The sequence below is a fragment of the Equus asinus genome, chromosome 30 (assembly GCF_041296235.1).
Source record: "Equus asinus isolate D_3611 breed Donkey chromosome 30, EquAss-T2T_v2, whole genome shotgun sequence".
In the NCBI taxonomy this organism is placed as follows: domain Eukaryota; kingdom Metazoa; phylum Chordata; class Mammalia; order Perissodactyla; family Equidae; genus Equus; species Equus asinus.
In genome coordinates, this window is record NC_091819.1 from 21,755,089 (window position 1) to 21,777,438 (window position 22,350).

Consider the following 22,350-nt stretch of genomic DNA (forward strand, 5'->3'; position numbering starts at 1 on the left):
CCAACAAATTGGACAATGTATAACAAATGGATAAATTATTAGACTCATACAACCTCCCAACTGAATCAGGAAGAAATAGAGAATCTGAACAGACCAATCACAAGTAAAGAAATTGAAACAGTAATCAGAAACCTCTGAAAAAAACAGAAGTCCAGGACCAGATGCCTTCTCTGGAGAATTGTACCGAACATTCAATGAAGATTTAATACCTACCCTTCTAAAACTATTACAAAAAGTTGAAGAAGATAGAACATTTCCTAACACATTTTCTGAGGCCAACATCACCCTGATCCTAAAGCCAGACAAGGACAACACAAAGAAAGAAAATTACAGGCCAATATCATTGATGAACATAGATGCAAAAATCCTCAAAAACTATTGGCAAAGCAAATACAGCAATACATTGAAAGGATCCTACACCATGATCAAGTGGGATTTATACCAGGGATGCAGGGATGGTTCGACCTCCACAAGTCAATCAGTGTGATACACCACATTAACGAAATGAAGATCAAAAACCACATGATAATCTCAGTAGGGGCAGAGAAAGCATTTGACAAGATCCAACAGCCATTTATGATAAAAACTCTCAATAAAAAGGGTATCAAAAGAAAGTACGTCAACATAATAAAGTCCATATATGACAAACCCACAGCCAACATCATACTTAATGGGGAATAACTGAAAGCCATCCCTCTGAGAACAGGAATAAGACAAGGGTGCCCACTCTCGCCACTCTTATTTCATATAGTCCTTGAGGTTTTGGCCAGATCAATTAGGCAAGAAAAAGAAATAAGAAGGGATCCAAATAGGCAGTGAAGAAGTGAAACTCTGGTTGTTTGCAGATGACATTATTTTATATATAGAAAACCCTAAAGAATTCATCAGAAAACTCTTAGAAATAATCAACAACTGCAGCAAAGTTGCAGGGTACAAAATCAACTTACAAAATTCAGTTGCATTTCTATGCTCCAATAACGAACTAATAGCTCAACAATACAATCCCATTTACAATGACAACAAAAAGAATAAAATATCTAGGAATACATTTAACCAAGCAGGTGAAAGACCTGTACAATGAAAACTGTAAGACATTACTGAAAGAAATCGATGATGATGTAAAGAAATGGAAAGATATTCCATGCACATGGATTTGAAGAATAAACATAGTTAAAATGTCTGTACTACCTAAAGCAATCTACAGATTCAGTGCAATCCCAATCAGAATCCCACTGATATTCTTTATGGAAATAGAAGAAAGAATCCTAAAATTGACATAGGGCAACAAAAAACCCCAAATAACTAAAGCAACCCTGAGGAAAAGGAACAAAGCTGGAGGCATCACAATCCCTAACTTTAAAGTATACTACAAAGCTATAGTAATCAAAACAGCATGGTACTGGTACAAAAACAGATACACAGATCAATGGAACAGAATTCAAAGCCTAGAAATAAAATCACACATCTGTGGACAGCTAATCTTCAACATAGGGGCTAAGAACATACAATGGAGAAAGGAAAGTCTCTTCAGTAAGTGGTGTTTGGAAAACTGGACAGCCACATTCAAAAGAATGAAAGTAGACCATTAGCTTTCACCATACACAAAAATTAACTCAATGTAGATTAAAGATTTGAAGGTAAGATGTGAAACCATAAAACTCCTAGAAGAAAATATAGGCAGTATACTCGTTGATGTTGGTTTTAGAAGGATCTTTTCAAATGCTGTCTACTTGGGCAAGGGAAACAAAAGAAAAAAAAAAAAACAAATGGGACTTCATCAGATTAAAGAGCTTCTTCAAGGCAAAGGAAACCATGAACAAAATGAAGAGACAACCCACTAACTGGGAAAATATATTTGGAAATCATATATCTGATAAGTGGTTAATCTCCAAAATACATAAAGAACTCACACAACTCAACACCAAAAAAACAAACAACCGGATCAAAAAATGGGCAGAGGTTATGAACAGACATTTTTCCAAAGAAGATATACAGATGGCCAATTGGCACATGAAAAGATGTTCAGCATCACTAATCATCAGAGAAATGCAAATCAAAACTACACTGAGATATCACCTTACACCTGTTAGAATGGCTATAATCACCAAGACGAAAAATAACAAGTGTTTGAGAGGATGTGGAGAAAAGGGAACCATCATACACTGCTGGTGGGAATGCCAACTAGTGCAGCCAGTATGGAAAACAGTATGGAGATTTCTCAAAAAAATTAAAAATAGAATACCATATGACCCAGCTATCCCACTACTTGGTATTTATCCAAAGAACTTGAAATCAACAATTCAAAGAGACTTACGCACCCCTGTGTTCACTGCAGCATTATTCACAATAGCCAAGGTGTGGAAGCGCCCAAGTGCCCATTGACTGATGAATGGATAAAGAACACACACACACACACACACACACACCCCATGGAATACTACTAGCCATAAAGAAAGACAAAATCACCCCATTTGCAACAACATAGATGGCCCTTGAGGGTATTGTGTTAAGTGAAATAAGCCAGATAGAGAAAGACAAGCATATGATTTCACTCACATATGGAAGAAAAACACACACACGGACGAGGAGAACAGATTAGTAGTTACCAGAAGGGAAGGGAGTTGGGGAATGGGCATAAGGGGTAAATGAGCACATATATGTAGTGATGGACAAATAATAATATACAACTGAAATTTCACAATGTTACAAACTATTATGACCTCAATAAAAAAGTTGCTTAGTCAGAACTTCATAGTTGATAAGGAAACATTTAAACAACAGAAAAATTGGCCTAAAAAGGATCAAGCTGATCTGCAGATAACTACCTCACAAAATGGACAGTACTCTTTAAAGAAAGACAACAAAAATCAGACATATAACACATAGAATTAATAATTCCTGGCTTTAATAAGAAATTACTAAATATTCCAAGAAGGAGTGACCCAGAACTAGGAGAAAGAAGACATACTAGAAACAGACCTAGAAATGAGAAAACTGAAATACCAGACAAAGACATTAAAACAGCTTGTATAATTATGTACAAGTATTTAAATAAAAACATGAATATAACAGACAGATGGAAGAGATAAATAAGAACCAAATGGAACTTAAAAAGATGAAAATACAATATCTTTAATGGAAATTTCACTTCATGAGATTAATAGCAGATTAGACACTACAGGAGAAAAATCTGAACTTGAAGAAATAGCAATACAATCTATCACAAAAGGAGCACAGAGAGGGAAAAAGACTAAGAAACAAAACAGAAACATAGCCTCAGTGGCCGGTGGAATAATACCAAGAGGTCTATCATATGTGTAATTGTAGTTTCACAAGGAAAAGAGAGAGGGAGGGACAGAAAAAATATCTGAAGAAAAATGGAATAATTTCCAAATTTTATGAAAACTATAAACCAAAAGATTTGAGAAACTCAATGAAATCGAAACATAGAAAACAGCAAGAGCATAATCAAGTTACTGAAAGCCAGTGATAAATAGAAAATCTTAAAAGCATTAAGAAAAAAAGGTAAAGGATAAGAAACAGAAAAAAATATCACAGACTTTTGAGAAATTATGCACACAAAAGACAATGCAATAACATCTTTAAAAAGAGAAAAACCTTTGGAATACAGTCGTGTGCTACAAAACAACCTTTTGGTCAATGATGGACTGCATATACAATGGTGGTCCCATAAGATTAGTGCCAAATAGCCTAGGTGTGTAGTAGGCTGTGCCACCTAGGTTTGTGTAAGTGCTGTGAGGGAGGAAGAAATTTTCTTCTACCCTTGTAGACTCTTCTGCCTGGTCTAAGAATTAAACTGATGTGAGACAGATTAACGGGAAAAACAAACAAAAGTTTAATTACATGGGAGAAATTCAGGAAAACCAAGTGACTCACTAAAATGGCTGAAACCCTCACTTTAAATACCGTCCTCAGAGAAAGACAAAAGATGTTGGAGGTGGCAGAGTCAGGGACTTCAAAGGGAAGGAAAGCAATTCACATGTAGGTGAAAAGGAGCGAATGTTTGGGAAACAAGTGTTTGGCTGCACAGAGAAACAGAACACAGAGGGGAGCACAACAACAGGCTTTTCCAGGCTCCTCCCTGTCTGCCACCTAGTTCATGTGATGCTAAGGTTATGCTTGCTTCCTGAGACAGGTTTATTTATCTGAATTCTTTTAGGCAGTTAAGGGAGAGGTAACAAGAAAAACTTTCTGAGTCTTTTGTTTCTTAAAAAAAATCAGTCTAAAATAATCCTCAAGTTAAAGAGACACATTTTGGGGTGGCAAATTTTGTTCCCCTTCAATGTACTCTATGATGTTCACACAATGACAAAAATTGCCTGATGACATGTTTCTCAGAATGTATCCCTGTCATTAAGTGACACGTTACTGTATGTACATCTAACAAGGGATTTGTATCCAGAATAGATAAACTTTTAAAAGTCAAAACACTCAGTAAAAATAATAAACCACTCAATAAAAAATGGGCAAAACGTCTGAACAGACACTTCACAAAAGAAGATGGCCAATAAGTACAAAATATGCTAAATATCAGTCATCAGGGAAATGCACATCAAAACTGCAATGAGATCCCACTACACATCCATTGAAAGTGGCTAAAATTAAAAAGACTGACAAAGCAAGTGCTGGCTAAGATGTGGAGGAACAAGAACTTTCATACATTGCTGGTGAGAAAGCAGAATGGTACAGCCACTTTGGAAAACTGGCCATTTCTTATAAGTTAAATTTTCACTTACTATTCAACACAGCAGTCCCACTCCACATCATTTACCTACAAGAAATTAAAACAAGGCCACACAAAGACTTGTACTCAAATAGTCAAAGAAGCTTTACTTCACAAGTGCCAAAACCTGGAAACAATCCAAATGTCTATCAAAAGGTGAATAGATAAAATATTGGAATATTAATGCATTGGAATATTATTCAGCAATAAAAAGGAATGGGATCCTGCTACACACAACAACTTGAATCTCGAAACCATGTTGAGCAAAAGTAGCCAAGGGAGTCCTACTATATGATTCCATATATATCAAACTTGGCAAATACAGATTTAATCTGCAGCAGCCACGACAGGTGGCCTTCTGAGGCAGGGATGGGAGGAGACTTTGGGATGGGGCACAAGGGATCTTTCCAGGGCAATGCAAGTTTTCTGTATTTTGATTATGGAGGTAATTACACAGGTGTATAAATGTGTTAAAACTCACCATATCACCATAATGTACAATTAACATTTTTAATGTAAATTATGCTTCGATGCAATTGACTTTTTTTATTAATCCTGGCTCTTCCATTTACTATTTGAAAAACTTAGTTAATCCTTATCCTCTCTGTACCTCAGTTTCTTTATCTGTAAATTGGGGATAATATTAGTAACTAACCTAGCGTGGTTGTGGGAATTAAATGAGTCAATGATTGTACAGCTCTTAAACACTTTCTGGCACGTAGTGAACACTATGTATGTGTGAGTTCCTATGAGCCAAATTTCTACAGTCAGAAGAACCATGGTTTTTAGTACCAGGAAGCTGTTTCTGAGCTCTAAGTTTTTAGGGACCTGTTGTGAAAGTTCCCTTTATTCGTCCTCTCTCTGGCTGCTGCATGTCCCCAGGTGTGTTTGTATCTCCTGAGGCTTTTGGTAACTTCCTTTTATGTGGTTAAGGAAATTCTCTTATTTTGATGAGTTCCTAATTTGATAGTTTTTTAAATCCCAAATGAATTTTATCAAATGCTTATTCTGCATTTAATGAGATAATCATGCAGTTGTTTTCATTTAACCTTTTCATGTGCGTAGTTACATTAATTGACTGTCTAAGGTTATCTCACATCCAGATTGAGAGATTTAGCTTCCCACATGTGCATACGTATACGTTATTTTTAAGATTTTTGCACTTACGCTTGCAAGTGAAATCGGCCTGTGATTTTCTCTTTTTTATCATCCTTTATCTGTATTTGGTATCAATGTAGTACTAGTGACAAAGGAAGTTTGAGTATATTTCAACTTTTTCTACTCTCTCTATTTCGCAAAATTGGAATTACCAGTTTTCTTTGTGATATGGATCCATATTTTAAAATATTTTTTTCCAGAATTTAATTGGGATTTGTAGTTGGGGTTAAGATAGTTGTGTTTACTCAGTCGTCTGTTTTGATCATTTTCTATCACATGTGGCAGGCACCATTATTTTATTTGATTCTCAGAACTACAGACGAGGACACCAAGTTTATAAAGTAAAGCAGGGGCCAGCCCGGTGGCACAGCGGTTAAATGTGCACGTTCCCGCTTTGGCAGCCCGGGGGTTACCAGTTCAAATCCGGGGTGAGGACATGGCACCACTTGGCAAGCTATGCTGTGGTAGGCGTCCCACATATAAAGTGGAGGAAGATGGGTGTGGATGTTAGCTCAGGGCCAGGGAAGGAAGACTGGCAGCACTTAGGTCAGGGCTAATCTTCCTCAAAAAAAGAAGAAGAAGAAGAAAGAAGAAAGTAAACCAACCGCTTAGGTTCACACAGTTAGTAAATAGTGGAGCTGAGATTCAAACACTAGCCTCTCTGATTTTAAAGCCTGGTCATATGAATTCTGTGACAAAAGTGTGTCTGTAAGAGTGTGTTCATGCGTGCACACACAACCCCACACCTCCCATAGTGAAATTTCTGATGGGTTAACAGTAGTTATCACTGGGTGATGGAATAATAGGTTTTTTAAACATTTTTTGTATTACAGTTTTTGCATGAATATCTATTACTTTTATAATCAAATAGAATAAAGTGTTTGAAAAAGTAGAGACATATACAGGCAATTAATTCAAGACTGTGAAATTGAAAATTGAGCTGACACTGATTCCAAAATTATGCATCAGTATCATTAAGAGCCCTTGAAACATGAGGAAACAATATGATAAAAGTGAAATTTGAGTATAGAAATGCAATTATTTTGAAAATTTTGTGGACTTATATACATATGCTTATAAAAAGTATGGATGTTATACACATACTTATATTGAGTACATATACTTATAATGGATACAAACACGATTTGGAATCCAGTTTGGGTTTGAATCATAGCTCTGTAAGCCACTAAATGTCTGATCTTAGGCAGATTAATCCTTCTGAAACTCAGTTTCCTCCTGTGCAAACTAGAGAAAATCATATAATTAGCAAACATGCTTTCAAAACAAGGTGAGATCGTGTATATAAAGAACCCAGCAGAGAAATGCTCAAAAAGTGGTTGCACTTATTATGCACTGTTCACATTTCAGTCATACCCTTGCTATTGCTATTACATTTATTTCTTATAAACAAAATTATTCATAACAGTACTTCTTTTATGCCTTAGTAGCATTTATTTTATGTGTAAAGTACATTCAAGTTCGTTCTGTTAACAGTAAAAAGGATTGGATGATGTTAATGCCCTAGTATTTAAACAATAGTCTAGATGATGTCTTCATTGTTTTCTGAAATTATAATTATGTAAGATAGTCAGATATTAAAAAGAATAATTAGTCTTATAAGATAGTGAAAAATCAGTATATAATTATAATTGACATGTTAATAATTTCAGGTTGTAGAATCATCATTGCAAAAGCTGGAATGTGACCCCACCGAAATAGAAGAATTTGTAGAATATTTTAATTTTTTGGATGCGATTTCCTCAGACATATGTAAATTAGAAAAAGAGTACACCACGATTGCTCAGCTGTATTCTGTTGTGAGGTATTACCAGATCTATATTTCAGAAGAGCAAGTTGCCATATATAAAATCCTTCTTATGAAGTTTGGTCAACTAAAAACTTCTATGAAGTTGAGTAAAACAAACCGAGACGCTGCCATTACTAAATTCAGAGACAATCTGGAGGCGTGCATCATGGGTCTGCGGGGGGACCTTGCGGATTTAAAAGCCAAAGTAAGTTTGCATTTTCCATTAAAAATCAGTTTAAGGGGCCGGCCCTGCGGCCGAGTGGTGATGTTCGCGTGCTCCGCTACAGGCAGCCCAGTGTTTTGTGGGTTCGAATCCTGGGTGCGGACATGGTACCGCTCATCAAGCCACGTTGAGGTGGCGTCCCACATGCCACAACTAGAAGGACCCACAACTAAGAATATACAACTGTGTACCGGGGGGCTTTGGGGAGAAAAAGGAAAAAAAAAGTTAAAAAAAAAATCAGCTTGATCTTAGTCTCTTATAAGTCTAAGCCTATAGGTATTTTCTTTCTGTGAACTCAAGGTAAATCATTTAACCCAAGTATTCTTAACCTGGAATCCACAGACAGAATTTGAGTGATTTGGAATTTGAATGGGAAGTAAATTTACATGTGTGTTTTCACTAACGTAGCTGAAATTTAGCATTTTCTTCAAATATGAATGAATGTAGACAACAAACAACAGCAAAGCTGGTGACTTTTTCCATAGACTTCAAAAGTCTGCCAAAGGGGGTCCAGAGCATAAAAAGGGCTGAAAACCCTGAAACCTTTCTGGGCCTTAGGCTAGGCCAGGTGGTAGTGATGGTTCCAACCTCACTCACCTATCATGAGGAGCAAACTCTACAATAAGCGCCTAACACTGACTGAGCCTGTACCACGTGTCGTAACTATGCCAGATGCCTTGCATCTACCTGAAAACAGAAAGACAGAAACCCCCTGAGATTTAAAGAGGTTCAGTAACTTGCTTAAGATCACACAGCAAGTGAGACCCAGTGCTCCAGAAACCTTGCTTCTCACCATCCCTCTGTCCTCATCACTATTACAAGTTATCATATTCATTCAATATATTTTGGGTATCTAATATGCATTAGGCACTGTGTTATTTGTTGCAATTAATCGTTTTTTCAATTTCCCTGTCTATACAGTTGATCTACACTGTTTCACACAGAATGAAGATGAAAGATAGTCATATCAAAGTACTTGATGCACATATCCGATTACAGTCTTTAACATACTACTAGAAATTTACAGATACACACACATGAATGTTTCTAGTTCACTCTATTGATATTTGTTAAGTGTATTAGGTTGGACACTGACTGAAATGGAGATCTGTGTTGCATTGTTTATTGGCGAGTGCTTGTGGCAACAATGTGAGAGACTGAGGGAATCAAGACTGGACAGAGGGAGAAGTGGAACTGTAGTGTGATTGCCACAAAGGATTCAAAGGATCCTATGGAAATCTGTAGAAGTGGGATGACTCTGCAGAGTTATCCTGAATGCAGGCAAGAGGGCTGGGCCTTTATACCTCCACCATGGACCTGCAGAGGGGGTGTAATCTTGGATGACTTAGCTCTTTTCAGCCAAGGGCAATTGCTGGGGTGGGACTCAGCTATGCAAGTTAAGCATCCATCTTCAAGTTCACTGATTCTTTCCTCTATCATTTCCACCCTGCAACTGAGCCAAATCTGGTGAGCTTTTATTTTTGTTTATGTTTTTCAGTTCTAAAATTTCCATTTGGTTCTTCTTTATGTCTTTTTATTTTTCTTTGCTAAGACTTTCTATTTTCCCACTGGTTTCAAGAGTATTCACCATTTTTGGGGTAGCATTTTTATAATACCTACTTTAAATTCTTTGTCACATAATTCTAACAACTGTATCATCAGGTATTGGTATCTGTTGATTATCTTTTCCTATGCAAGTTGAAGTTTTCCTGATATTTTTGTATACTGAGTAATTTTGTATTATATATTTTGGATTAAATGTTGTGTTATAAGACTCCTTGTCTTATTTAAATCCCAAAGAATGTTGATATTTTTGTTTTAGAAGGCAGTTTACCTAGTTAGGTTCAGGTCCGAAGTTCCAACCCACTTTATTTGGGCTGTGGTTCCATCATCATTTCGGTTGTCAAAGCCTTTGCAGTGCTATTCAGATTTATACCAAGTGTGTGCCGTCCAGTGGTCAGTCTTGTAGTGGTCTGTTAGTTTAGTCTCAAAGTCTTTGATATACTGAATAGGATCAGATTCATGTGTGTGCAGCTCAGGTGAGCCCAGGAGTTCATAAACACCCTTATGCTGTCGCTTTCCAGACTGGTTGCTTTCCAGAGTATCGTTCTCTCTACAGTCTTCCCAGTATTTTAGATTCCTGGCACTCTTCTTTTCAGTCCTCTGGTTAGAAGGCTAGGGCTTGTTACTGTGCTGTGCTATCCACTTCTGTAACTGCACCTACATCTGGGGCAAAGCAGCAGAACACAGAGAGAAAAAAATCAACAGGGTTGACCCTCCTTGGAACCACAGCTCACCAGAACAGAGGGTAGAGTTCTTCTCTCTTGAGTTTCAGCTCCTGAGGCTTTCATTGCCACCAGCTCCTACCACCACCTTGGAGTTGCTTGAGGGCTGGAGTGTGAGAGAACAGAATAGAGAGAGAGAGAGAGAGAAGGGGGGTCTTCTACACCTTGAGCATTTACGAACTGTCAAAGAAAAACCAGAGTTGTACAGTAGTCAAAGCAGTAAGAACAGATTTTTATTCGGGACTGTTGCATAGGGGAAGAGAGATCTCAGGATAAAACTAGGCTCAGTTCCAAATACAGTAAGGACAAGTGGAAATTTATAGCCAAGGAGTAGGGAGGTAGTCAGTGGATGGCAAATTACTAAGAGGAAACATCACAGGTAAGAAGGGTTCTGGCTAAACCTACCCAACAGGTTTCTTGCTAAAGACAGGCCAGGGCAACCAGACATCACCTGGGGATGGTGGAAGATGAGGAAGCTGATCAGACACTGAGGGTGGGGGTTCTGGTTAAACTAATTTAGCAGGGTTCTTACTAAAACAAATTTTAAAAGAAAGTTCACAGATAAACCTAGGAGAAGGTTCAGAAGCCAACGTGCTTTGGTTAAGCAAAGAATTTTTGTCAGAACCTTTCTTGCTCTCAAGTCAGGACTAGTAGGTTCTCCTGGAGTTCTCACGGTTTGTGCCTGCTGAAACTTCTTCTCGGGTTCTGTACAATGAGCTTAGCTCAGGGAATGTGGAAAGAAAAAATGGTAAGTTCACTGCTAATGTGGTGGCACTTCAAATTACCATCTTCTTCCCCAATGTGCTTTCTACGATTTACTTTCAGATTCCTTCATGTATTCTGTCAAGGGTTTATAGCTGTATTCATTGGGAGAGACAGAGTGGGGCATATTTATTCCATCTTCTGACTTCAATTGTATAACCTTTCAAACTATTTCATTTATATACTTGATGGCTGAGATCATTCTGTGAAGATCTCAGTTTGAAGACTGCTGATAGGATTGGCTTAACTTTACCTTGACACCATCTAAGCTAGTAAGAGTATTTCTCCAATTGTATCCCCTCTCTCTTAAGATGGCTCATTTACAAACATAAATAAATATTAATGCATGGGAAATTATGGGAGAAGCATAAGGAAAATTGTATTATATGTCCATTATATAGGCATCACTATTACAGATTATACATTAAGCCCTATCCGTTATCACAGATACTGTTTATCAATTTTATACAGCTTATCATGTTATGATTGTAATCAGTGGTTATTGGATGACCACACTACATGTAACACAATGTTACATAATTCCATGGGTTGGATTTTTTGAAAAATAAGGTAATAGAATCCAAATTCATTTATTCTTTCAACAACTTTTTTTTTCCTTTTTCTCCCCAAAGCCCCCCAGTACATAGTTGTATATTCTTCGTTGTGGGTCCTTCTAGTTGTGGCGTGTGGGATGCTGCCTCAGTGTGACTTGATGAGCAGTGCCATGTCCGCACCCAGGATTCGAACCAACAAAACACTGGGCCACCTGCAGCAGAGCGCGCGAACTTAACCCCTCGGCCACGGGGCCAGCACCTCAACAACTTTTTAATAAACAACTCCTTTGTGCATTTTGGTGTACTGGGTTCTAAGAGATCTACAAAAATAAATTAATGAAACTATTCTTAATCTTGAGAAGGATAAATTATAAACATTTAGTAGGAGAGAGGTCAGGGCAAAATTTTACTTATAACCCTCTTTGTAGATCATTGTTGCAAATGTCCACAATTTCATGTAACAGTAAAACTCAAATACAAGGCAGCATGTGACAAGCATCATAAAAATAATACCAAGTTTAACAGAATCAGAAAAAGGCAGTGAGTTTTGGAGTTAGGCTGCCATAGAGCCATACTTTGGAACCTCCATGGTAAGCATATGATGATGGGAAAATGATTTATAACCTCAGAACTTCCTTGAAAAATTGGGAAAAATATTAACTATCTTTCAAGATTGTTGTATGGATTTAGTAAATTAGGTAATGTGTTACCACAGTGTCTGACATAGAGAAAGTACACAATAAATTATAGATATGGTGGCAATAATCATCAAATAATTTAAATTAATCATAAACACAAATAAATTAGGACAATCTTTTCAGATGATGATGGCAATAATGTTTCTTAAGGCTTAGATTACATACTGAAATGCTCAATAAACATGTTTAAGTTCTGAATGTTATGATCTCTTAGACTGTCTTACTGTTATTTTGTAGATAAGAACTCCTGTTCTGTTATGTGCTGGTACACAAGTGTCAACAGCAATGGAAATGATCCACACTCTCTCAGAGGAAGCCACAAGTTTAGCTAACAAAGCGAGAACATATTCAAACTACCAGGATTCTTTCCATGATGCCCAATCTCAAATGTGTTCTCTTAATATGGAAGAGATTACACAGATTGTGCTTTCTGACGTCTCTGACATTGAATATGACTTAACCTTGAGGAAACTATTATGGGATGCACAAGAGGAATGGGGAACACTCTTTTGGGAATGGAGGAGTAGTACTCTTCATAGGATTGACATAGAATCAGTACAGAGAAGTGTTTCAAAATGGATGCACATCATCTTTATACTAGAAAAAGGTAAAAGTGTCTTTCTCAAGTTTCCCCACCTAGGATTACACACAAATTGTCCTCTGGGCCAGCAAGTTCACTGTCCTTGGCCTTGTTTCTTTACCTGTTCCCAAGGGTTGACCATTAATACCTGGAGAGACTGTATTGGAGTATAGGTAAGAATCATTTCCTGAGGCAAGAGAGAGATTTGCAAAAAAATTTTTTTAAGTAATTAATAACAGTTTTTGTATCCTTTAAAAGTTGGTTCCCTAGGTAGAACCCTAGACACTTCACGATGATTCTGCCTCTTCTAAGGGCCAGAGATGTTTAGATGATAAGGGCCTACGTGCAGAATCTTTTCCCAAATCCTCACTGGGTATGCTTATAGTATCCTTTGGGCAGTGGGGAAACAGCTAAGAAGTCATTTTGAGAAGTTTCCCTTCTGCTGATCATCAAATTTGAAATCTTGCCAACGCAGAGATGCTGTCCTGTGTGAGCAGTTCTCTAAGATCATATCCTTTCCAAAAGCAAGGTTTGCTTCCTCCTGGCAGAGAATGTTTTTCCTTTTTAAACACCTCCCTTTTCTCTCAGCTCTCCTTCAAGCTACAATTTCCTCTCCAAAAAAAGTTTCCTCTTAGAAAAGTTTAGAAAAGAGAAAAATTAGGGACAAATTACCCACAGTCTCAGTGCTTTAACATAACACTCGTTTGTGCATTTTCTCTCAATATTTTGTCCTATGTCTGTTTTGGAGAACAGTGTATGAAGAAACAAGTAGACAATACCTTCGTTTAACCATCATTTCCCATATAAAATCTTGCTATTTGCCAAAGCGTAGACTTGCAGAAACCAGTTATTTTCTCGTCTTTTTATTTAACCAGATCTTCAAAAACATTTTGTTATTTGACATGGTTTTATAATAGAAGCCCCATCTATACAAACTGGGTATTCAAGAATATAGGATAGTTTTCAGTTCTCCTGAGTTCCCAACTTTGGCTAGTCCTCTGCCCCTCCCCCTTTCTTTTATAAGTTGAATAAAAAGGTGGTAAGAGTTGAAGCTTCAACTGCATAGATTTTGAGTCCTCTTCCTCAATGGTTTGTCAGTGCCAGAGGACAGACTAGTGCTGGTCTATGGCAAAGTTTTTACCTACCTTTACTACATTTCAGTATTAAAATATTTTCTTTATGAAATGATGGTGACATTTTTTCCTTTGATGTTCTTCCTTACTGAGCAGAATTTAAAACCCTAGTCTTTTGAATGTGTATGTGTGTACCCATCTGTCTGTATATCAGTCTTCTCAGTGAAAATCTGGGAAACCGTGTGGGAGCTTGCTATCCCTAGTATCAAACTTTCCAAGATAACTTGACTCTGATGGTCTTGAGTTTTAACCACCAGTCCTGATAACTATTCCTCTTTATTTTGTAGTTGATTCTTAGGGGAGGGTGATATTAATAAAACTCATTAATTTAGTGCAGGCTAATAACTGATAAAGTAATATTACATTAAACCGCAAATTTATTTTCTGGTTTTAAAAATATGATGAAGATATCATAAGCCTACTGAGCCACTGCTGCTTTATAGGTTTACCTAGAAACGACATGGTAACACGTCTTAAGGAATCAGTGAAAGATTTTAAACAAGAGCTACCTATCATCACAGCTCTAGGAAACCCCTGTCTCAAGCCAAGGCATTGGGAAGCTCTCCAGGAGATGATTGGAAAGTCAATTTCTCTTGATAAAAACTGTACAGTAGAGGATCTTCTGGCGCTCAAGGTAATAAAAATAGTTTGGGAAAAAAACAGGTTGAAATACCAGAGGTGTCAATTTTAAGTAGGCAAGTAGATCTACAAGGAATAGGAATTAGAAAAGGAAGAAGTTTGTCAAATGTCTGGAAAATAGGAGTAAATTAGTAGCTGATAGACAATAGGAATTATGTTCAATTGGAGATATTGGGTAAGCCATTCATTATGCCATTATTATCTAGATGATTAGAAAACAGTAGTACTGGTTTTCATATGTGACAAATGAAATTAGTGTCTTATTATTTAACAGTGCTACTTCTTATAGAGAATCCATTTTATAGGAATAGAAAAATAAAGACTACTGTATATATTAAAAGCATATTAGGATAACCCTACCAATAACTTGATATTATATTTAAAATACAGAATTAGCAGCTATTTGATTTGGCATGCAGGTTTTGCTATAAAAACAGAATTTTCCCATGATTTTCCAAGTTAAAATGTTTCTATTTTCATGCTTAGCTTATAATAAGCTTCATTTATGTTCCATGTTTCATAGTTGACAGTGTCTAATGTAATCAAAAATAGTATTTTATACTTATAATTTTTTACTAAATGATCTGTTATAATGAGGAAATGGGAAAAAATTTAAAAGAATCTGAAAAGAAGAATTTTTAAAAGATAACTTCAATTAATTTTTTTTTAAAGATTGGTGCCTGAGCTAATATCTGTTGTCAGTCTTCTTTCTTTCTTTCTTCTTCTTTTCCTTCTCCTTCTTCTCCTTCTTCTTCTTCTCCCCAAAGCCCCCCAGTACATAGTTGCATATTCTAGTTGTGAGTGCCTCTGGTTGTGCTATGGGGGGTGCCGCCTCAGCATGGCCTGATGAGTGGTGCTGTGACTTCACCCAGGATCCAAACTGGTGAAACCCGAGGCCACCAAAGCAGAGCATGTGAACTTAACCACTTGGCCATGGGGCTGCCCTCCAATTGATTCTTAAAATTAGATTACGTTATATCTCCAGCCCTAACCTCAGCTTCCCTCCTGAACTCACATATCCAGTTTCCTATTCAATATCTCTGCTTGCATGTCTAAGAGATGTCTCAAAATTATGTCCAAAAATGAACTTCTCATTCTCCATCTCCCAAATTCTACTCTTCTTCTCTCTTCCCTATCTCACTTAATGGCACCTCCATTTTTTCCAATTGCTTAGGCTAAAAATCATGAAATAATCTTTGAATCTTCTCTTGCTCTCTCACTTCTCATCCCATCTGTAGCTCTCAGCCTCTCCTGGATGAGAGCCTCCTAATTGATTTATGTGCCAAGAGTGAATTCAGCAAAATATCTAGATAATTTCTGAACATATAGGTCAACGCCAACGGCTAGGTTTATTCACACCAACATTCCAAAAATCTAGCACAATTTCAATGATATTTTCATTTTCAAAGTCTTGGGTTATTGGACTCATTCCTGGGCAAGTCAAGTAATGGGTGAAATTTGGCTGACTAAGCATAGCAGCAAGCAATAAAAGTTAGAGAAGACATGCATAGAGGGATCAGCTGGTGGCATACATGGGATTGGTGACCTACAATACCTCAGAGGATTCCAGTGAGCTATCCTTACATTTCTAACATGAATAGATTGTTTAAAAAGGAGGTCCCACACAGTTTTTGGGGGACCCAAATTAAGATAATTCAACATCTGAACAAAAATGAACAAGGTCTTCAGCATCTAAAATGCTGTAGCCAGGAGTCAGAGGAACTCCTTCTTCTTGAGGTTAATTATTATAGTAGTCAGAGGGGATAAGCAGGTAATCAGCCTGTAATCTTAAGTGAACTCTAAGACTTCCTGGATGATTTTGATCATCCTTTAGAAATTCAACAACTTATTCAGTGTAGTGTAAGTGCCTAGATGGACAGGATTTGGCCGGGAAACTCAGCCTTCGTTTACTAAAGGATGCATATCTTAGGGTTGACTCAGAGATAGTGGTCATGCTGCAAGACTGTCCAGAACAGGCTATGATGGAAGTTCATTTGCAATCAAATGAATAAATTATGATGTCATGTGACAATCATTCTGTCCAAGATGTTATGCAGGCTCTGAAAAGCCTGTGACATGAAAAGCATGTCACAAAGTAAGTTAAGAGGAAGAGGTCAACAGTATGCATCCGATGAACACAATTACTTTATGGTTGACCATTTTTACTTTTTTAGAAAGCCATGTGTTTTATAATAGAGGCAGATAATTAAATATGGGCATTAAGATTCATCTGAAACCTCTCAGATATTGCTAAGTCAATCGGAAAATCTGATCATTTGTCAGTCAGGTCCCAAACCTTGACCATAAAGATTTGAAAGGGCTGGATTCACTTGGTTGAAATTTTGCTTTACACAATACCACTGTCTGGATTTAGGTTTTTAACCATTTCAGAATGTCATCATTAGGCACAAAGTGCTTTATTCAGCATATAAATTTGATGGCCCTATGGTTTCTTATCTGCCTTTGGCTGAATAATCAAAAGGCAGACCTCTTTCCCAAAGATGTTACTTAAGGCCATAGGCAGTCAGCTGATTCCACCATTCCTATACCCATCTTTGGCAGACCCATAAGAGAGATGATGAAACCTAGTCATATTTTTTCATAGTTCCCACTGAACTGCATTACCAAAACAGGGATTAGGCATCACTTTTTAACCCCACGTAGGTGACACATGGGAGCAGTGTTAGATTCTTCTTTCAAGAATAAAAACAATCAGCCCAGCTCATTAATTCTAAGATGTGGAGATGAGAAGCTCTCTGTGTATCTGTATTACAGTGAGTGAATCTGGAGATCTTATATCAGGATCTTGTCCTATGGGAATTGGCAATCAGTGCACATGGAAAGAAGGCCTATATATACTCCACTAGTGTATTCTGAGAGACACTTATCCTCATGGAGCTGTGGCAAAAAAAGGGAAGCCATGGAAAGCTGTGTCAATTAGAGTTACATTCTGTCAGATGATTATATCCCAAGAATTACTACAGAAAGTAAAAGCATGTCACAAAGTAATTAAGCAGTTGGCATTAGTGCAGAGAAAAGAAAGGTGAAAGAAATAATACCATCTGCACATATACAGAAGGTGCTGTTAACTATTCTTTACACTGACTAGAATCAGAGAAACAAGCATTGTGGTTAGAAATTTTCACTGAGCATGAGGAATGTGAAATAGAAGGATTAAAAACTGAAAAGGGCTATGTCATGAAGTCTCTGCTTAGGATGTAAACCTAACTGGAATTGGAGCTTCAGTACTTCTGATGTAACTTCAACATGTTAATTTAAATCTTCCATTTTAAATGTGTCAGGAATTATTTGCTCCACTGGATATTAAAAAGTAATTTTTTCATTTTAGATGTTTCAGTATGAAGATAAAATAAACGAAATATCAACCTCAGCAACTAATGAAGCTGCTCTTGAAAAAATGCTATTTAAGATTATTGATCTTTGGAACACTACTCCTTTACATTTAGTTCTTCATCAAACAGAGGGCAACTCGATCCTAATAATTTCATCTGTAGATGACGTATTAGCTCAGTTAGAAGAGTCTCAAATCATATTTGCAACAATTAAAGGATCTTCCTATCTTGGGCCCATTAAGGTAAATATCATGGCAAAGGGGGAGTATTTTAATTGTCTATAGTTTTATTTATCACTTTAATTTTTTTGCATTCTGCAAGCTTTTGAATTGTATAAATCATTCATATACTTATATAGAAATGAGATTGAATATTTGGTAGTTTGAATGCCAAAAATAACTTTTTATGGGAACATTATTAATTGTTCATGAGGAAATGTCAGAAAGTTCAATTTGGGCAGACAAGATAAATTTAGAGCATATAAAAATATGGCCCTATAAATCATGACTTTTACCGGCAGTGCCACTGCTGCTGGAAATATCCATAGTTCTGGCAGTGCCCATGCCAAACCACTGCCTTGCGATTCTGCTTGCTGAAGATGAATGCTTCATTTTCATTTCCTGAACTATTGTTCTTAAAGGTTAATCCTACCTCCATACCTGTGTGTCCCTGCTATTTTATCTAGAACAAACAGCAGCCTCCACATCTACTCAAGTATAATTAGGAATTAAACCACAGGGTCAGCTTGCAGTCGTTGTTCCCTGTTAGTCTCTCTCTGGGGAGCCCAACATCCAATACCATAGCTAAGAATCACTAAAACTTAAGGAAATTCAACAAGATATGTAATAATATAGAGATATTTAATAGTAAAATTAACATAACTGATTACAGATAGAATGAGAGAGAGAAATATGTACTCAACAAATGGAATTCACATTATTTGCAAACAGATATTTAGAGAAAATGTCAATTAATTGGACCTTAGAGAAAAGAACTCAATAAGTTACAAAAAGGGATAAACCTTAGACCACATGCTCTAAACATGAGGTAAAATAAAAAATGAAGAACAGAAAAATAGCAAAAAAAAAAAGACAACAAAATCATTCACAAAAAAATGGAAATTTAAAAACAACCATAAGAATATACAGTAAATATAATCAAATTTTTTTTAAAGTAGAAATAAGCAGAAAGGAGAGAGTTATAAATCAAACCTTGTCACAATTGGCTAGAGCCCTGTAAAAAGGAATATTTAGAGAATTAAATGCCTTTATTAAAATGTAAAATTTAATAAATGATAAGTTAGGCATACTGAAGCTGAAAAATTACAGCACACACACAGAAAGACTTCCACTTCCAGGCAAGATGGAGTATACGGACAAGATATTCCATCCTGCCCGAAATACCCAAAGCAGAACAGAAAAAATATATGGAAAAATGGTTTTTAGTACACTGGACATCAGGCCTTGAGGGACAAGGATCCTTGAGAGATGGAAAACAAACTAGGCAAGCCCTACGATTGCCCCAACTTACTGCCTTGAGTTTCTAGGCCTTGACTGGGGGTAAAAGAGAGGAATCAAACCAGAGCCTGATAGACTCCCTGATGTTAAGAGATGCTGTTGAAAGACTGAGGAGCCAAAGGAGGCTAGAATTTGTAGGATAAAGTAACAGGAAGGACAGATCTGCATGGAATGAGAACTTCAAGGATCTGTGGAAGGTCCCTACTCAAGTATTCAGCAGACCCAATCACTGGCATGTGAATGTAAGGAAACTACTCGAGACCAGGGAAATGACTGCTTGAGAAGATGAGAGGGAACCATTCACACAGGGCTGGGAATAGTGCCCAGTAGTGTTGTGGAATCAGCCACAACAGAAAACCTTATAATTCATGAGCATGAGATAGAGCACTTAAAAGGATTTTGCCACAGTAATATAAAATAATTAGCCTAGACTAAATGCTGCTCTTATTCTCCCTAAAAAATCTTAAAAGCAAAACCCAAAATGATGTCGCTGTGTCTAAGTAATTTAATTGCACTCAAAACAAAGCTCAAGAATATTTATAGGAAAACAAAAATATCCAGTACCCAGTAGGGTAAAATTCACAACATCTGGAATCTAATTAAAGATTATCAGACATTCAAAGAAGCAAGAAAATGTAACTCATAATGAAAAGAAAAATTAACCAGTGGAAATTGATGTGGAACTGACACAGATGTTACAGACAAGAACATTAAAACAATTATTATAACTACATTCCGTATGTTTAAAAGTTAAGTAGATATGTGAAAAATATTTTTTAAAATACCAAAATCAAACTTCTAGGGATGTAAACTATAATATCTAATATGAAATATACACTGGATGGGATTAACAGCAGATCAGATATTGCAAGAGAAAAGATTAGTGAGTTTAAAAACGTAACATTAGAAACTATACAAAGTGAAATACAGGGAGAAAAGATAATTTTTAAAAATGAAAAGAACATCAGTGACCTGTGGGAAAACTTTGGGCAATATCATAGACATGTAATTGGAATTTTCCAAGATGAAGAGTGAGAGGGAAAAACAGGAGGAAAAAAATTTGAAGAAATAATGGCCAATCTGTTCTAAATGTATTGAAAACAATAAAGCCACAGATTTAAGAAGCTCAATAGACTCCAAGCTCAAGAGACATCATAATCAGTTACTCAAAACCAGTGGAAAAAAGAACTCACAAATTACCAACATCAGGAATAAAAGGGGTGACATCACTACAGATTCTACAAATATTAGATGGATAACAAGTGAATATTATGAACAACATTAAATCAATAAATTCAACAAAGATGAAATGGACAAATTCCTTGAAAAACACAAATTACTGAAGCTCGCTCAAGAAGAAATTGATAACTGGAATAGACCTGTATGTACTAAAGATATTGAAATGATGGTTTAAAATCTTCGGACAAGAAAAAGTCCAGGTCCAGGTGGCTTATACAAAATATTTAAGGAAGAAATTCTACACAGACTCTTCAAGAATACTGTAGAGGAAGGAATCCTTCCTAACTCATTCTGTGAGGCCTGAATTACTCTGAGACCAAAACCAGACAAAGACATTGTAAGAAAACTAGAGACCAATAGCCTTCTTGAATACAGATGCAAAAATTCTAAACAAAAATTTCCAAATAAAATCCATCAATATATATAAAGAGGATGATGTATTATAACCAAGATGGAGTAATCTAAGAAGTACAAGGTTGGTTTAACATTCAAAAATCAATCAATGTAATTCACCACATTAAACTAAAAAAGAAAAACCATATGATCTTCTCAGTACATGCTGAAAAAGCATTTTACAAAATCCAATGTCCATTTCTGATTATTTTCTTAAAAAAAACCTCTCAACAAACTAGGACTAGAAGAGAACATCCTCAACCTGATAAGGAACATCTATGAAAACCTGTGTCTAACATCATACTTACTGGTGAAAGACTGAACGCTTTCCACTAAGATCGGGAACAAGGATGTCTTCTCTCACCACTTCTATTCTACGTTGTAGTGGAGGCTCTAGCCAATGTATTAAGGCAACAAAAAGAAACAAAAAGCATCTATATTGTAAAAGAAGAGGTAAAATATTCTTTTTACTCAGATGACATAATTGCCTATGCAAAAAGTCCAATAAAATTACAAAAAATGTAAATAAAACTCACTTTAGCAAGTTTTCAGAATACAAGATTAGTATACAAAAATCAACTGCACTCTATATAATTAGCAATGAACAACTGGAAATTGAAATTAAAAAATGTCAATGACAATAGCATAATAAAGAATATGAGAGATTTAGGGATAAGTCTGACAAAAGATATGTAGGACCTATACACTAAAAACTACAAAACCCTGCAGAGAGAAATGAAAGACCCGAATAAATGGAAGATATACTGTGTTCATGCATCTGAAGATTCAATATAATTAAAATGTTCAATATCCCCAAAAGGATCTAGATGTGATGCAATACCAATCAAAATCCTAGCCGACTAGTGATAGAAATTAACAAGCTGATTCTAAAATTCTTATGAAAATGTAAAGGAACTAGAATAGCTTAAACAATTTTGAAAAAGAGGAACAAAATTGGAAGATCAACACTACCTGATTTTAAGACTTAATATAAAGCTACAGTTATCAAAACCGTTTTAGATTTGTTTAAAGATAGACAAATAAATGGAACAGAACAGAGAGTACAGAAATAGAGCCACATATATATGGACAACTGATTTTCCACAAAGGTGTAAAAACAATTCTGAGAAGAAACAGTAGTCTTTTCAGAAATGGTGCTAGCATGAGTGGACAGTCATACACAAAACAAATAGATTTTAAAAACCTTCAAGCCATATCTTGTAGCATATACAAAATCTAACTCAAAAACATATCATAGATGCAAA

At 36.3% G+C, this 22,350-nt stretch overlaps 1 protein-coding gene and 1 long non-coding RNA gene across 3 annotated transcripts in view; one reads left to right on the forward strand and one right to left on the reverse strand.

The window, feature by feature from the left end:
- The window catches only part of DNAH14 (dynein axonemal heavy chain 14), a 396,896-nt gene that overhangs the window by 107,409 nt on the left and 267,137 nt on the right, over window positions 1-22,350 (forward strand). Inside the window, exons 17-20 of the mRNA XM_070501636.1 lie at window positions 7,573-7,914; window positions 12,469-12,838; window positions 14,388-14,578; window positions 17,933-18,178. Of these exons, the coding sequence (XP_070357737.1) occupies window positions 7,573-7,914; window positions 12,469-12,838; window positions 14,388-14,578; window positions 17,933-18,178 (1,149 nt within the window). The remainder of the gene's footprint in view (window positions 1-7,572; window positions 7,915-12,468; window positions 12,839-14,387; window positions 14,579-17,932; window positions 18,179-22,350) is intronic.
- LOC123282209 (uncharacterized) overlaps window positions 1-22,350 on the reverse strand; it is a 143,394-nt gene that overhangs the window by 69,382 nt on the left and 51,662 nt on the right. The window contains exons 3-4 of one of the 2 annotated variants that reach the window (XR_006522221.2): window positions 9,767-10,158; window positions 3,625-7,147 (exon numbers count right to left, since the gene is read on the reverse strand). This is a non-coding gene — a long non-coding RNA (uncharacterized lncRNA). Of the gene's footprint in view, window positions 1-3,624; window positions 7,148-9,766; window positions 10,159-22,350 lie in introns of those variants that run through there. The other variant, XR_011499484.1, reaches the window with a different exon arrangement.